The following is a 16,756-nucleotide window of genomic DNA, read 5'->3' on the forward strand; positions in this document are numbered from 1 at the left end:
ACTTGGGGCCATATGGATTTCTATGGCAACGCATGGTATTTGCAGATCTTGCAAATGTTAAAGGCATAATACAAATGGGCCATTTTTAATCAACATACACTGAATGCTTAAATTAACTGAAATAGAAAGATGAACCATTCTTCAGTCACAGTTGGTTAAAGAGCCACTTTCCTTAAAGCAGTTCATAAATATTTGATATAAATACATAATTCTGAATAGAAACTTAATACCAGCCACACTTCACAAGCTCTGGAAGCTGATGAATTGAGTAATCTTGTGATTTAAATTTTATGAACTTGGGTTTATAAGGATCATTAGATTGTATATTAGATTGTATTTTCAATCCATTGTTACCGAGAACTTTCTTTCCAAATTATTATCTTCAGAATTTGCAGCAGTTAATTATTTAGAATCCATTCCATAAAGATCAATTGTGAAAAGCAACAGACATCAAGTAGAAAACAAATAATACTGCAGATTCTGGAATCTGAAATAAAAACAGAAATGCTGGGAGCACTTGGCCAGCCAAGCGGTACCTGTGGAAAGAAAAACCAATCAATGTTTTGGATCAGTAACTGTACCTCAGAACTACACTGACTTTAAGGATAGAAGTCAGATTCTTAAATTACCCTCATGATGGCAGCTGCAGGACTGCCTACACATGTGAAAAATGGATGGAGGAGCTAAAGAGGTGGAGGCAGAAAGGCAGAAGAAATGGAACTTCGTAATGTTTATAAAATTCAAACTGTGCAATGGGTACATTAAATCTCCATGCAGTGATTTGCCCGATCATGCTTCAGTGCGGTTTCTGATTCGTTTATTTATTATGTATATTGAAGCACGCTGTGAAGTTCATCATTTGCACTAACAACCAAAACAACCTAACAATGTGATGGGCCAGCCCGCAAGTATCAACACATATTCAGGTGGCAACATAGATTGCCCACAATGCTCGGTAGAACATAGAGCACAACAGGCAACAAAACAACAAAAGCAAAACAAGCCCTATTACTCCCTTGCACCTATGCACGTACACAATACTCCAAACCCAGGACAGCCCGACTTTTCCCTCCAGCAGACTCATGGATTTGAAGACATTAGTCTTTGACTTCACTCGCAGACTCGTAAGGATTCGCTGACCCAGACTTCTGGACTTTGAATTGAATTGAATTGACTTTATTATTTATATCCTTCATATACATGAGGAACAAAAATCTTTACATTACATCTCCGTCTAAATGTGCAATTTACAATTATAGTAATTTATAATAAATATTATGTATTATCTACAACACGATAGTCAATAAAACATAGAAATACAGTTGCATCAGCATGAATACCATCTCCTGGATGATAGCAGCTGGAACGGGTTGTGGTTGGGGTGACTCAGGTCTCCAATGATCCTTCGGACCCTTTTTACACACCTGCCTTTGTAAATGTCCTGAATAGTGGAAAGTTCACATCTACAGATGAGCTGTGTTGTCCGCACCACCCTCTGCAGAGTCCACTGATTGAGGGAAGTACAGTTGCCATACCAGGCAGTGATGCGGCCAGTTAGGATGTTCTCAATTGTGCCCCAAAAGAAAGAATTTGGGGGGCCATACACAACTTCTTCAACCATTTGAGGTGGAAGAGTTGCTGTTGTGCCTTTTTCACCACACAGCCGGTACATACAGACCATGTGAGATCCTCAGTGATGTTAATGCCAAGGAACTTAAAGCTATTCACCCTCTCAACCCCAGATTCATTAATGTCAATAGGAGTCAGCCTGTCTCCATTCCTCCTGTATGCCACAACCAGCTCCTTTGTTTTTGCAATGTTGAGGGAGAGGTTGTTTTCTTGACAACACTGTGTCAGGGTGATTACCTCCTCTCTGTTGGCTGCCTCATTGTTATTTGAGATTAGACCAATCAGTGTAATATTGTCAACAAATTTAATTAGCAGATTGGAGCTGTGGGTGGTGACACAGTCATGGGTATACCGAGCGTAAAGGAGGGGGCTTAGCATACAGCCCGGAGGGCAACCTGTGTTGAGGGTCAGAGGGGCAGAGGTAAGGGAGCCCACTCTTACCACCTGCTGGCGATCTGACAGGAAGTCCAGGATCCAGCTATACAAGGCAGGGTGAAGGCCAAGGTCTCTGAGCTTCTTGTCAAGCCTGGAAGGAATTATGGTGTTGAGTGCTGAAATGTAGTCCAGGAACATTATTCTCACGTAAGCATCCCTCTTCTCCAGATGTGTAAAGACGGTGTGTAGAGCTGTGGCTATTGCATCATCTTTCGATAAGTTGTGTCGGTAGGTGAATTGTAGGGGGTCCGCTGTGGCTGGCAGCATGCTACTGATGTGGTCCTTAACCAGCCTCTCAAAGCTGATCGACCTTCGGACTCAGTCTTCACTATTGACCTCAGGACCCGCTAATGAGGACCGCGAACACTAGGCCTTGGACTCTGGACTTGCCGACTCCATTTTCCTAGAAGGTCACCAGCCCTTGTGCCTCCTGCCTCCACGATACTGGAATGTGATGATAACTCGCTTACTGGGCGGGGTCCACCAGCTCTCGTCCTCACTGTTTGGCCAATCTAACATCTGACCACGGATGTCCCATGTCTAAATCACTGGCCTTCACACATGAACCAGAGGCTTATATTCCAGCCTGACCTCTAATGTTCCCACATCACTGTCCCTAAACCCTAACTTGACCACTAAATCCCTCGCTGTCTCCAAATCGATCCTCACAAACCTAAAAAAAACTAAAAAGACAACTAAAGCTGAGCCTCAATGAAGATTACAACTTTGTGCTATCTTAAGCAGAATCATTAAGAATCATTTAAGGCCAGTGATCTTTACCTTAAACTTCCATATTCTGAACAGAAATTCCGCCACCTTTGTCAATGATGCCTATAGATGAAAGTGCAACAAATAACTCGTATGATGGCAACATCTGTTGCCAAAATATCAATACCCTGATGAGTTTGAAAACACCCACTAATGATAAATTTGTTGTGGTATGTGTCCAGTTTCATGAATAGGGTCTGGAACAATGTTTCCAAAACATGCATAGAAGGTTTCAGACTTGCAAATTATATCAAACACACTTACTGCTAACAATCCTGCAATGTTTGAGCTGGTTACACTTATACCGAGGATATTAAACTGTCAGAGCTGAGAAAGCCGAGTTTTTGTGAATGGTTGCTTGTCAAACATCGTGAAGTAAAATTTTATATGTTTGAAAAAAATATGACCCAATGTTCACCCTGAATACTGAATAATGTTGGACGGTTTGGCAAGAGTCTATTCAGAAAACGAGAAAAGTCTGATAAGAGCGTTTGGTAGAGTTTTATAGTCAAAGCATGGGAGAAATAATGAAGGTAAACTGGTAGGAGTGTTTTTGTTCGTTTAGTATCAGGGAGGATTGATGGCTAGAGTTTGGTTTGAATGATAACATATTGGTAATATTATGTGGCTTTTCCCAGGACGTACTAGCAGAAGACTATGGAATGACCAAGAAAAATTTACACTCTTGATAATCCAGAATACTACATATGCTCTAAATCTGAAAGATGCACAAAAATGCTGCATCTGTGGTGAATGAAACCAAATTAGCATTTCCAGTCAATGAACTTTCATCAGAATGGGAAAACTATGGAAAGAAATGTGTTTTAATTTGCACAGAGGGGCAAGGCTGGCCAGATCTGGGCAGAGACAAAGACACCTAGGGTAGGAGAAGTGCGATTGGTGCTGTTTAAGAGTCTTGATGATCACAGGAGGAGAGTAAATAGTCTGATGTGAACAAAGCCTGTAGAGCTAACAGAAACTGTGCTAGATTCTGAAATGCCAAACTGAAGAGGAAATCTGAAATGAAAGGGAATACTGGAAATAGGAAATCCAGTCATCACCTGTAAAGAAAGAAAATCTATATTAAAGCTGCAGGTAAATGACCGTATTTCAGATTTGCCAGTTCTGAAACAACTCAGAAAGTGTTGAGTTCAACCAGGTGCCCAGGTGGCTGCAATGTGCCTGGACAGAAAATGGGGTGTTCCTCTTTGATGTTGCATCAAGCTTTACTGGAAAAAATATAGCAGTGTTTTTGGTCTTCAACTCTGTTCCAGATACTACCTCCATTAATAAGTCTGAAATAATGTGTACGGTGATTGGAAGAGACTGGAGTTAACAACTCTGAAGAAGTTCAACATTATCTGGGTTTAAAAAGTTCACTTGATCAGTGCCTTCAGTCACTGGCTGCGTATCTGCAGAAGACCTTGCAACATCACTAAATTTCAATTTTTTGGAACAAAGTGGGATAAGGGTGAAGGCACATGGGCATGTTACCACCTTTTAGAATCTTCACCGCATAGACAGCAGCATTTTAAGCTGACTTTTAACCTTCTCATGGGTAGCTACAATGGGCCAGTTAATTCTGGTCCTTCCTTGGATGTCTGAAACATAAGGATGACTATCAGGAAAGAAGACATGGTGACAGTTACATTGCTGGATGCTTTATGTTGTGTTTCAATAGACTAACTGGTCTGACATCATCCAGTGATGGGTATTCATTGTTTAAACCCCAGGGGTCTTTTTGCCAAGCTCAACTTTCTAACACAGCAGCTGACACTTCGGGAGATCAAAAGAGTTATTTTTGAGTAAGTTAGACTCCCAACCAATATTCACTGCTCAGCTTCTTGTCATAAACAAGAACCAGTCTTCAGCTCTTAATGTAAATTGCAAGCAATAGTGAATCTGAAGTTAGAAGGACAGCTTTGCAAAAAACAGTGCTGTCTACAGAGCACAGTCCGCTGTCCCACAAAACCAGGATACCTATTCAAAGGTACAGTGTAAGAAAAACTGGCTATGTTCAAGGAAGTTTGCAGACCAGACTGACACTCTTACCTAGTGCATCAAACACTGTAGTTGATCTATCAATAGTTGGGAGATTTGTGCACTCAGAGAATCAGTCCTGACAGCATTAACTTTGGGTGTCTGGGATCTCTGCCCCATCTGTTTGTATCTCCCAGTAAAATATCTGAAGAAATGTGTATGAAGTCACCAAGTAGCAAATAAATAGTATAAATGTTGGAGAAATGTCAGGCTTGTTAGGAATGCTCAAGGAACGACAGGAAGAATGACAGAAAAATGGGGCGACTAAAGGCCCATTACTCTGCCTTTGATTTCTGCGATGGATGATTCATTAGCCTACAACTTCTTGGTATGCCTTTTTAGTTTATAGGAAATGTACCTTTGTTTTGGAAATCCTTTTGTTTTAGAAATAGTTTGTAATTTGGATATTTTTTATAAGATAGAAATCCTCTGTGAGTTCTAAAAGCGTTTAAAGAATTTTATTTAAGTTTAAATATGCAATACAAAAAAATAAATGTACTGTGTTTAAACTACTTTGCTAACTGGAAGTACCTCCTGATTCATAGGGAGGGATGACCCATCACTAATTAGAGAGTTTGGCAGCTAAATTAGCAATGGAGAATAAACAGAGAGGTGGTCTAGACATTGAAGTATAGGTGGCTAGAGTATAACCTCACTTTAGTGAGGATAGCCATCACAATTAATATTGGATAGGACTTAAGACACCCACTTGAGTTCAGAACTTCATGGATAGCTAGATAGCATACCCAATACCATCTCAATGCTTAAATGTTATATCTTTCTGTTCAGTTTAAGGTTCCAACTGCTTTTTAATTCTGCTGTTTTTGTCAAGTTAATATAACACTGTACACTTCATTAATCATGTGAACAGTACACTCAAAATAAATTTCAATAATGTTTCTTTAAGTTACCACTTAATCTATTAGCAATTTATTATTTGATATTTTATGAGAAATTAATTAAAGACAAATGAACAGCCTATAAACATTTTTAATGACTAATCCTTCTATCCATGAATTAAATTAATTTATTAAGCAAACAGTTAACACAAACATTGATTACTTGCAGGCAGAAGATACTCTTTCCAGTCTGTTAACTAATTCCAGTGCCAAAAAATAGTATTAAAAATTATTTAGGATAAGAAGTCATTAAATGCATTGTATATTAATTTGACAAATTAAGTGTAGTTGGACTTGCAAAATTATACAAGATAACCAATTTATCTGATGTATTTAATCTGAGTTGCAATCATTTATAACTGCAAAATAAAGATAGTTAATGCAAACAATTTCTTAAATCCTGAATTGTGTGTGGTATCATAAAGCCAATCTGATGCAAATTTGTACCTTTAGAATTTGACCAGTATCTTTTTTCAAGATTCAATTCAAGATTCAAAAACTTTATTGTCATTCTAACTGTACATCAACTCTGCAGGGCAGAATGAGACAGCATTTCCCAGGAGCAGTGCAACCATAACATAACAAACGCAACACTAAATAATAAACATAACAATAAATAGTAAAACACAACAGCCACATGTCAGTTAAAATCAAGTTATAAATGTCCAGTGCAAGTTAAAAGTGTCCAAAGCAGAGTCTGGTAGAGCAACTATTTAGCCGTCTGACTGCCTGTGGGAGGAAGCTGTTTAGTAGCCTTGTGGTTTTAGTTTTGATGCTCCTGTAACATTTGCCTGATGGCAGAAGAACAAACAGTTCATGGAGAGGGTGTGAGCGGTCTTTAATGATGTACCGTGTCTTCCGGAGGCATCGACTCTGAAAGAGGTCTTGGACAGAAGGTAGGGAGACCCCAATAACCTTCTCTGCTCCCCTAACCACCCTCTGCAAGGCTTTTTTGTCGGCAGCACTGCAGCTGGAGTACCAGGTTGTGATGCAAAATGTCAGCACACTCTCAACCACTCCTCTGTAGAATGTAGTTAAGATGTTAGTGGGGAGTGATACTTGTTTAAACCTCCTCAGAAAGTGCAATCTCTGCTGGGCTCGTATCACAATCCCAGTGGTGTTCCTGGACCAGGTGAGATTGTCCGAGATCTGCACCCCAAGGAACTTCATGTTTTCCACTCTGTCCACTGTGGAGCCGCTGATGCTGAGGGGTGTGTGCTCAGGCTGAGACCGTCTGAAATCGACGATCATCTCCTTGGTTTTGGTGACATTTTTTATTGAACACACCATGATAAGGTTTGAATCTTATGAGGTTCTATAATTATTTTGTGTTTGTGAGGAGGTTTGACTGAGATCTTTTTTCTTTTTATTGTGGGGTTTATCTTTTATATTTTTCTATATTAAAAAGGCATTACTGAAAGAAGTTGTTGATAGAAGCATAGCAGCCAACTTCTGGGGGTAAACTGTTTTCAGCCAGATGAGAGTATTAAATGGTTCCAATATGAATATTGAAAGTTGCCTTTTGGAGTTCCACCAAACAGGTTTTGGAAGAGCACACAAGTGACTGAAAGTTGTTTAATATTCCCTGTTTGCTTCAAAGAAAGGGATAGCTCAAGCTTTCTTAAAAAAAAGGACAAAATAAAATGGAAATTTAAATAATACAGCATGCAGACTATTATTAAGGACCTCTACCACCCAGGACATGCCTTTTTCTCATTACTACCATCAGAGAGAAGGTACAGGAGCCTGAAGACACACTCAACTTCTTAGGAACATCTTCTTACCCTCCACCATTAGATTTCTGAAGAGACAATGAACCCATGAAAGCTATGTTTGCTTTCTTTTTGCACCACCTATTTAATTTAAATTGTTTTATGGATTTTTAAATTATAATCTGTAGCATTTTTATGCATTCCACTGTACTGCTGCCACAAAACAATAAAGTTAACAGCACATGTCAGTGTGATTCTGATTCTGATCCATTGGCTCCAACGCCTGCTTAACATGGCAAATACCTCAGAATTATTTTTTTTTTACTTTCAGCACAATCAATTCAGGAAAGTAATTTCACAATATTAGAAAAGGCAAGCAAACTTTTCCATGTGTCAGATATGCAGTGCAACCAATGGTGGACTTGAAAGATCTAATTATTGATACCACACCGAAATACTGTTTGGTAAGGAAAATGTTGTGCTCAGAGCAATAAGTAGAAAAAGCAACCTTAGCTCAGGCAGCCTCCCTGAACTGCGATGACTTACTTCCACTTTGGTTCTGTGTCTTCCAAGGTAAGTAATGAAGCCAGTAGAGAAATTGAAGATTTGACTATGGAGACAAATCAGAATTGGTAGATAGATAGATAGATAGATACTTTATTCATCCCCATGGGGAAATTCAACTTTTTTCCAATGTCCCATACACTTGTTGTAGCAAAACTAATTACATACAATACTTAACTCAGTAAAAAATATGATATGCATCTAAATCACTATCTCAAAAAGCATTAATAATAGCTTTTAAAAAGTTATTATTTAAAAAGTCCTGGCGGTAGAATTGTAAAGCCTAATGGCATTGGGGAGTATTGACCTCTTCATCCTGTCTGAGGAGCATTGCATCGATAGTAACCTGTCGCTGAAACTGCTTCTCTGTCTCTGGATGGTGCTATGTAGAGGATGTTCAGAGTTATCCATAATTGACCGTAGCCTACTCAGCGCCCTTCGCTCAGCTACCGATGTTAAACTCTCCAGTACTTTGCCCACGACAGAGCCCGCCTTCCTTACCAGCTTATTAAGACATGAGGCGTCCCTCTTCTTAATGCTTCCTCCCCAACATGCCACCACAAAGAAGAGGGCGCTCTCCACAACTGACCTATAGAACATCTTCAGCATCTCACTACAGACATTGAATGACGCCAACCTTCTTAGGAAGTACAGTCGACTCTGTGCCTTCCTGCACAAGGCATCTGTGTTGGCAGTCCAGTCTAGCTTCTCGTCTAACTGAACTCCCAGATACTTGTAGGTCTTAACCTGCTCCACACATTCTCCATTAATGATCACTGGCTCCATATGAGGCCTAGATCTCCTAAAGTCCACCACCATCCTTGGTCTTGGTGATATTGAGACGCAGGTAGTTTGAGTTGCACCATATCACAAAGTCCTGTATCAGTTTCCTATACTCCTCCTCCTGTCCATTCCTGACACACCCCACTATGGCCGTGTCATCAGCGAACTTCTGCACATGGCAGGACTCCGAGTTATATTGGAAGTCTGATGTGTACAGGGTGAACAGGACCGGAGAGAGGTATCACAGGTATATGTCGTGCAATTTGTTGAACTAACCGTGAAATTTGTTAACTTTACAGCAGCAGTACATGAAATACATAATAAATAAATATAGAAAAAGACTGAGTTACATTAAGTGTAAATAGTTCTATTAAATAGTTAAATTAAAATAAGTGCTGCAAATAAAAAAAACAGAAATGAAAAAGTAGTGAGGTTGTGTTCACGGGTTCAATGCCCATTTAGACATCAGATGGCAGAGGGGAAGAAGCTGTTCCTGAATTACTGAGTTTGTGCCTTCCAGCTTTTGTACCTTCTTCCTGAGAGTTACAGAGGGACTGCCGTGGGTGGTGGAGATCCGTAATAATGGATGCCACCTTCCTATGGCACTGCTCCTTGAAGGTCTCTTGAATACGACAGAGGTTAGTACCCATGATGGAGCTGACTAATTTTACAAGTTTCTGCAACTTACTTTAATCTCTGCAGTAGCCTCCCATCCCCATGCTAAATGGTGATGCAGCCAGTCAGATTGTTCTCCAGGGTACATTTGAAGAAGTTTGAGTGTTTTCAATTGACAAACCAAGTCTCCTCAAACTTCTAATGAAATATCGCTGCTGTCTTGCCTTCTTTATAGATGTGTCTACATGTTGTGTTCAGGATGGGTTCTCAGAGAAATTGACACCCAGGGACTTGAAATTGCTCACTCTCTCCACTGCTGATCACTCTATGAGAATCGGTTTGTGTTTCCTCAACTTACCCTTTCTAAAGACCACAATCAACTCTTTGGTCTTGCTGATGTTGACTGCAAGGTTTATGCTGTGACACCAGTCAACTAACTTTTATATCTTGCTCTTTCATCACCATCTGAAATTCTGCCTGTAGTGGTTGCATCAACAACAAATTTATATATGGCATTTGAACTATATCTAACCACAGTCATAGGTGTAGAGAGGGTAAGACAGTGGGCTAAGCACATGTCCCTGTGGTGTGCCAATGTTGATTGTCAGTGAGACGAAGATGTTATTTCCAATCCATACAGGTTGCAGTCTTCTGGTTAGGAAATCAACAATCCAGTTGTACCACGAGGTACAGAGGCTCAGGTTCTGTAGCTTTTTAATCACGACTGGAGGAATGATGTGTTAAATGTCGAGCTATAGTCAATAAACAGCATCCCGACATCAAAATTTGCACATGGTTCTTGACAGGGTAGATGTGGTAGTGCCTTCTTCCTCCAGTTGTAATAGGATTCTGTTTGCTGCTGATGCATGGATTCAACTTTCTCAGTGCCAGTCTGAATGCTCCTTCTCCACTTTAAGCAGAATGGGCTAAAATTCCCAAGAGTCAACAGGGATGTTACTGTTTCGAGAGGAGGTTTTCAGCACATAATTAAATCCTTTTCTCTGTCTCCGTGCTACCTCTTCCCATGATAGAACTTGGAATAGAGCTTCAATCACATTAATCTGGTTTTGAGACATCAAAGCTATGTTGTCTGCCCCTTAGTGCAGGTTGAATGTAATCAGAGCCTTTGTGTTAGGGATGTTGGCCTGGAATAGGACATTGACATTGATTCATTTATCCGTGTAGTGGATAGCTGCCAGTTTCTTTGGTACATTGCCAATGATATTTTGCGACTCCTCTGGCATACAGTGTTGTCTGTGTTGAGGTTTTTGAACTATGCTGTCTCTGTTTGAGTAATCTTTTTATGAATTATCATATAATCCCCATAAGTCAATGGTGATTTAGTATTTATTGCTATGTTCTGTTCACAGTACTATTGGAATCATCTGGATTCTAAAACATTATTGCATCAGTTACTGCATCAAAAATCACTTAAATTATCTATAATACCAAATATAAATACTGTAAACACGTAAAGCCTATTGCATCTATCTCTAGAATGGGCCAAACAGCACATTGTTCATATCCTGTATCATTCTTTACAATGTTTCCTGTATCATTCCTCATAATGATTCCTTATATCTCTAAATCTGCAGATGACACAGCTATTATTGGCAGAATTTCAGATGGTGATGAGGAGGCGTACGAAAGAGAGATAGCTCAGCTGGTTGAGTGGTGTACCAGCAACAACCTTGCACTCAGTGTCAGTATGACCAAGGAATTGATTGTGGACTTCAGAAAGGAGATATTGAGGAGACACACTCCAGTCCTCTTAGAGGGACCAGAAGTGGAAAGGATGACCAGTTACAAGTTCCCAGGTGTCAGCATCTATGAGGATCTATCCAGGGCCTAACATATTGATGTAATTACAAAAAAGGCACCGCAGTAGCTATATTTCATTAGGATTTTGAGGAACGCTGTCTCATTTAGCTATATCCAAGTATGATTTAAATGACAATTAAGCCTGATTTATTTGAATTGGTATGTCACCAAAGTCACTCACAAGTTTCTAACGATGTACCATGCAGACTATTCTAACTGGTTACATCGCAATCTGGTATGGAGGGACCACTGCATAAGATCATAAAAAGCTGCAGAAAGTTGTAAACTCTGCCAGCTCTATCATGGAAACTAGCCTTCCCAGCATCCAGGGTACCTTAGAAAGGCAATGCCTCAAAAAGGATCCCTATCACCCAGGATATAGCATCTTCTCATTTCTACCATCATGGAGGAGGTATAGGAGCCGCAAGACACACATTCAATGTTTCGAGAAAGCCCCCCTCTCTCCCCCTCTCTCTCTCGTCAGATGTTTGAATAGTTAATGAACTTATGAGCACTACTTAAGTATATTTTCTCCCTTTTTGCAATACATATTTTATTTGAATTTCCTTTTTATATGTACTTAATAGAATTTAGTTTTCATTCATATGTATTGGAATGTACTGCTGCCGCAAAGCAACATATTTCATGACATACACATGCCAGTGATTTTAAACCTGATTCTGATTCTGAAAGTGGCCATTCATTCCATTGTTTATGCCAGCTCTCATAGCATTGCCATTGATTATAGTTCCATATTTATTTCCCTGTAACCTATTCTCAAACGCCCACTAACTTCCCTCTGATTCTCGTATTATGCACATGCACTGTGCTAACTTGCAGTTACCAATTAATCTAACAATTGCTATGGACTTGAGAAGTGGGAGCACCCAAACAGTCACAGAGCAAGTCCACACAGACACCACTAAAGGTCACAATTCAAGATCAGTGGTTCGAGTTGTGAGGCAGCATTACAAACCTTTGCATCACTGTGATATCATGAGCAGAACTGCTAAAAACTGTGTTGAGGGTCTCAATGGTTGACAAGTAATGGGTTAAAATCATGCCTCTAAATGAGGCCAGACTCTGTAAGACTGATTTGGTATCAAAGTTGTTGGAGCTGCATGTACAGCAGATTTGCAAGGTCAGTTAAGGATAAATACTGAGTAAGATAACAGTACCCTTGTCAAATCTGAATACCTTGATTATCCATGTGGGCACTGCCAAGTCTGTGATGAGTCCAGGAATGCTCAGCCTTTGACGTCTCCGTACACTGTATCAAGGAATTCAAGCATTCCAAGTCAGCATGCAGCAAATGAACACAGATGCAGGAATTAAACTGTATAGGGTCATTCATTTCAAATGCCCCATGCACCACCAATTTTGGCATAGCTGTTTAATCTATACTCAGGAGTAGTCATGGGCCTTGAGATAAATCCATGTCAGCCTAGAAGAGCTGCTCAGCACAATAGGCTTATGGAGCCTATAAAATCTACAGGCCTTGTTGCTTTGCTTTGCTTTGGCCCATGATGATTATTGCAATTTGTCTGTACTCTTAGTTTTCTATATTGTTTGTGAAATTGAAAGTCAAAGGATGCTTGTAGTCATCAACATATTTGATTTTACTAGTTTGCTGAAGCCAGTAATATTTTATTGTTTTTCTTTTTCCTTTGTTAAATAATTAAAGTGCCAGGTGTGACTTTCAGACTTATCTTTCCAATTCATTGTGTCAAATCAATAATCATTGAATTATATGATTCACTGCCCATAAATTAGTTATTCACTGCCTACACTCAATAATCACAGTGCACAGTAATACCTTGGAGACCATTTGTCTTGACGGGTGGGGGAGGGGCAAGATATTTGTGGTAAATGGCCACTGAGCCACTGATTTAAGGGCTTAAGATATTCTGGCACAACTGCTCCATGTTATACTTTAACTGCAGGAAATCAATTGTTAGAAATGATTAGGCTTTTTAATGGATGGGATGGTATCCATGTTATACGGATATGGCTTAACATCCAATATTGATCTTCATCATCACATGATATAGAGTTAATGTTGCTACTGCAACATTTTATTGCAGAAGAAACTTCAAAAGCAGAACATTATAGATGGATGAAGGCCTATTCTAATCTAAGTTAATGGATCCATCCTTGCCTGAGAGGCCATCAAGGAGCCTGTCAGTATCACTGCAAAACAATCCTGTCAGTCTGATGTCACAGCTAAGACCAAGTTCCATCTCCAATGGCATTCTGTCCTGCCGTCTCTCAGTGATGCATAGTAGCCGTTTCCCATTTCCGGTCTGCCAGTTAAAGTCAGCCCATATTAAGATCACAATTTCATCCAGCATTGAGTTTTCTTTCTGCTGGGGTTTAGAATGATTTAAAATGTAGGTGATAATACAACTAGAGCATTGATTATGCTTAGAAGACTTGGAACTTCCAATATCTCTGGGTGAGAAAGTAATTCCACCATAGTATGATGGTCAAATGCCACTTCAAGATTTTTCAAACTCAAGAAATGTTCACACTTGAAGAAGGAGGACTTACCTTCCATTTTCCTGATGGCATTTCCTAATTCCCAAGGAAAGGACTAAATGAGGGAGAAATCTTCCTGGTTCAGAGGAATCAGTCAGCTCTTCCTTTGTGGATGAATGTCTGAGAATTTAGGAATCTTGTATAAGAGTGAATATATGTTATTCAAATGAATGCTCGAACATGGATTCAAATGAATTTTGTTGGAATGATTTACACATTGAGACTGGAATAAATAAACTTGTTCTTTTCTAACCAGAAAAAAGTCAAAGTGGAGGTATATAATACCATGAAATGTTTCAAAACTGGATAGCATCTTCATTCCTAAATCTTTTTTTGTCTCTAGATAACATCTGAGGGCAAAAGAAAGGTCTGCAACAAACATGCTATTGCACTAATAGGCTCTCAGCCGTATTAGACCAATATGCACTCAGTGGCAATTTTATTAGGTATCGCCTTAACAAGGCATTTTTTCTCACAGAACTGCTGCTCCCTGGATTTTGTTTTTTGGGTGTTTTTTGCACATTTTCCTGTAAGCTCTAGAGACTGATATGTGTGAAAATCCCAGGAGATGAGCAGTTTCTGAGATATTCAAACCTCCCTGTCTGGCACCAACAATCATTCCAAGATCAGAGTCCCTTAGATCACGGTTCTCCCCCATTCTGATGTTTGATCTGAACAACAACTGAGCCATTTAACCATGTCTACATACTTTGATGCATTGAGTTGCTACCACTGAATAGATGTTTGACTGAATAGATATTTGCATCAATGAGCAGGTGTACAGATCTACCTAATAATGTGGGCAGTGAGTGTATATTGCATACTTCATCTGTCACCTCCTATACTCTTCCAAAATGTACTGAATTATCAACCATGTCAGGATGCACATTATATCCAAACATGCCACCTTTTCACCATAATATAGCTTATGATCTTCAATGACTGGACACAATTTTAGACAGGTATTTCCACAAATATTTCATCTGTTTTACCTTCAATGGAGATAATACATTGGAATCATTCGTCCTTGAGTTTAGCAAACAGTGCTAAATGCCATTCATGCCCCGAGCTGAATTTCAGCAGAAATTCTCAGTTATCACAATAGTTCAATATTTCTGTAGTTCCATTTAATATCAGAGAAATGTATGAAATACACATTCTGACATTCTTGTTCTTCGCAGACATCCACAAAAACAAAAGATTGCTCCAAAGAATGTGTGACAGTTACCTGTAAAGCATTAGAACCCCAAACCCCCTACTCCCCACCTCCACCTGCTGCCACAAAAAAAATCAGTACCCTCCACCCACCTAGCATGCAACAGCAAAGGCCCCCAGTAAAGACCATGATCTGCAGTACAACAAAAACTGATTGTTGACCTGACAGTTCGACATGGCACAGGCTCTCTCTCTCTCTTTCCCCTTTCACAGTGAGAGGAGAGACATAACAGAACAACTTGCTGATTTATGTTGTTATCCATTACCTTTCTTATTGAAATCATGTGGTAGAAGAGATTTGTACATCAATTATATCCTAGAACAAATGTTGTAAACATTTTCTCCATGATAGAATGTAGCCTTAATAGAGCTCTATATCATAGTGTCAATAACAATAGTCTTATGTTTAATACTTTCATTCAACAGTGAATATCCATTGTGTTTTAATTTTTAAAAATCGTATACTAAGCTATCCAACTGAAGAATGCAATCCTATTAACTATTTATCAAGTTATGTCTTTTATCTTCTAGCTTACAAAATGAGTTCTCTTCGGATGAGCGTTTTGTGACAATTATTTTTCACTGTTGATTTTCCCTTCCCACAGGAGAAGAAAGGATTGGATTGCACTCCCAATACCAACAGGAAGGTAAAGTTCAGTTTGTGATTGACGCTGTATATGCCATGGCCCACGCACTGCAGAACATGCACAAAAATTTGTGCCCTGGCTACATTGGCATCTGTCCTGCGATGGACCCAATTAGTGGAGAAGACCTCCTGCGGTACATCCGCAATATACATTTTAATGGTAAGTGTGTTGATTTAACATTGTCGGAGAAGTAAAGGAAAATTCAACCTCATTTGTATTCATTGTGTATTTGCCGTTATTCAGTTACATAGGCATTTCACATATGATAAAATCAAATGTTCTGATTTTCATTTAATTTTAACAATCTAATAAGTAACTACTCTGCAACATATGTCATTTTAAACTTGGTCACATTAAGTATGTCTTAAGTAAACTGTAGTCATTGTCCAAATGGTCAACAAATGTGAGATTGTGTTACCATCTTCTCTTTCTTAAGTTTTTAATAAATTGCACCAGAGATAAGATAACTTTGAATAATAAATACAGTTGGTGCAAATCTGGACTTCGTTATTGTAAATGAAGTTAATAGCAATAATGAAGTTAATAGTTAATAATGAAGTAAATAAAAGTTAAAAGACATGTCAATACTGGGTACAGTGAGGTAGCGGTAACTGCAAGGTTTTCCATGAATATTTTGGTATTGAATAGGGAATGGCAAGAATTGGTGCAAACATGATAGAGACTGCAATGCAGATAAGGAATTGTTAATACCACAGTGGTAAGAAATCCAATTTTAGAAAATGGAAGGTTCTATTCAAATGAATTGTAAACCTGAAGGCTGAATTCTCAAATAAACTCTCTTGCTTTTATGTCTTTTTCTTCTAAGCATTTGGGTCTCTCTAATCATCTCTTTGACATTTTCCTGACTTTGTTCTCATTTTTTACTTCTGTGTGCCACCTATTGTGAAGTAGATGGTGATATGGTGCCATGTAACCTTTTCATTATTGTTAAGAGAAAAATGAGGATAACAGCATGGGGTTAGGAGATCTGCTATATAAATACTGTCACTGCCATGGAAACTGCTGAAAGTAAACACCTGCAACCAAGCATGCTGCTGTGACCATAGGTGATGAGGTCACCTTGAAAAGA

At 39.1% G+C, this 16,756-nt stretch overlaps 1 protein-coding gene across 5 annotated transcripts in view; it reads left to right on the top strand.

The window, feature by feature from the left end:
* LOC140741904 (metabotropic glutamate receptor 7-like) overlaps nt 1-16,756 on the top strand; it is a 763,442-nt gene that overhangs the window by 465,966 nt on the left and 280,720 nt on the right. For all 5 annotated transcript variants that reach the window (XM_073072446.1, XM_073072445.1, XM_073072444.1 and 2 more), the window contains exon 6: nt 15,625-15,825. In XM_073072446.1, coding sequence (XP_072928547.1) covers nt 15,625-15,825 — 201 coding nt within the window. The remainder of the gene's footprint in view (nt 1-15,624; nt 15,826-16,756) is intronic.

Source organism: Hemitrygon akajei, chromosome 19 (assembly GCF_048418815.1).
Source record: "Hemitrygon akajei chromosome 19, sHemAka1.3, whole genome shotgun sequence".
Classification (NCBI taxonomy): Eukaryota; Metazoa; Chordata; class Chondrichthyes; order Myliobatiformes; family Dasyatidae; genus Hemitrygon; species Hemitrygon akajei.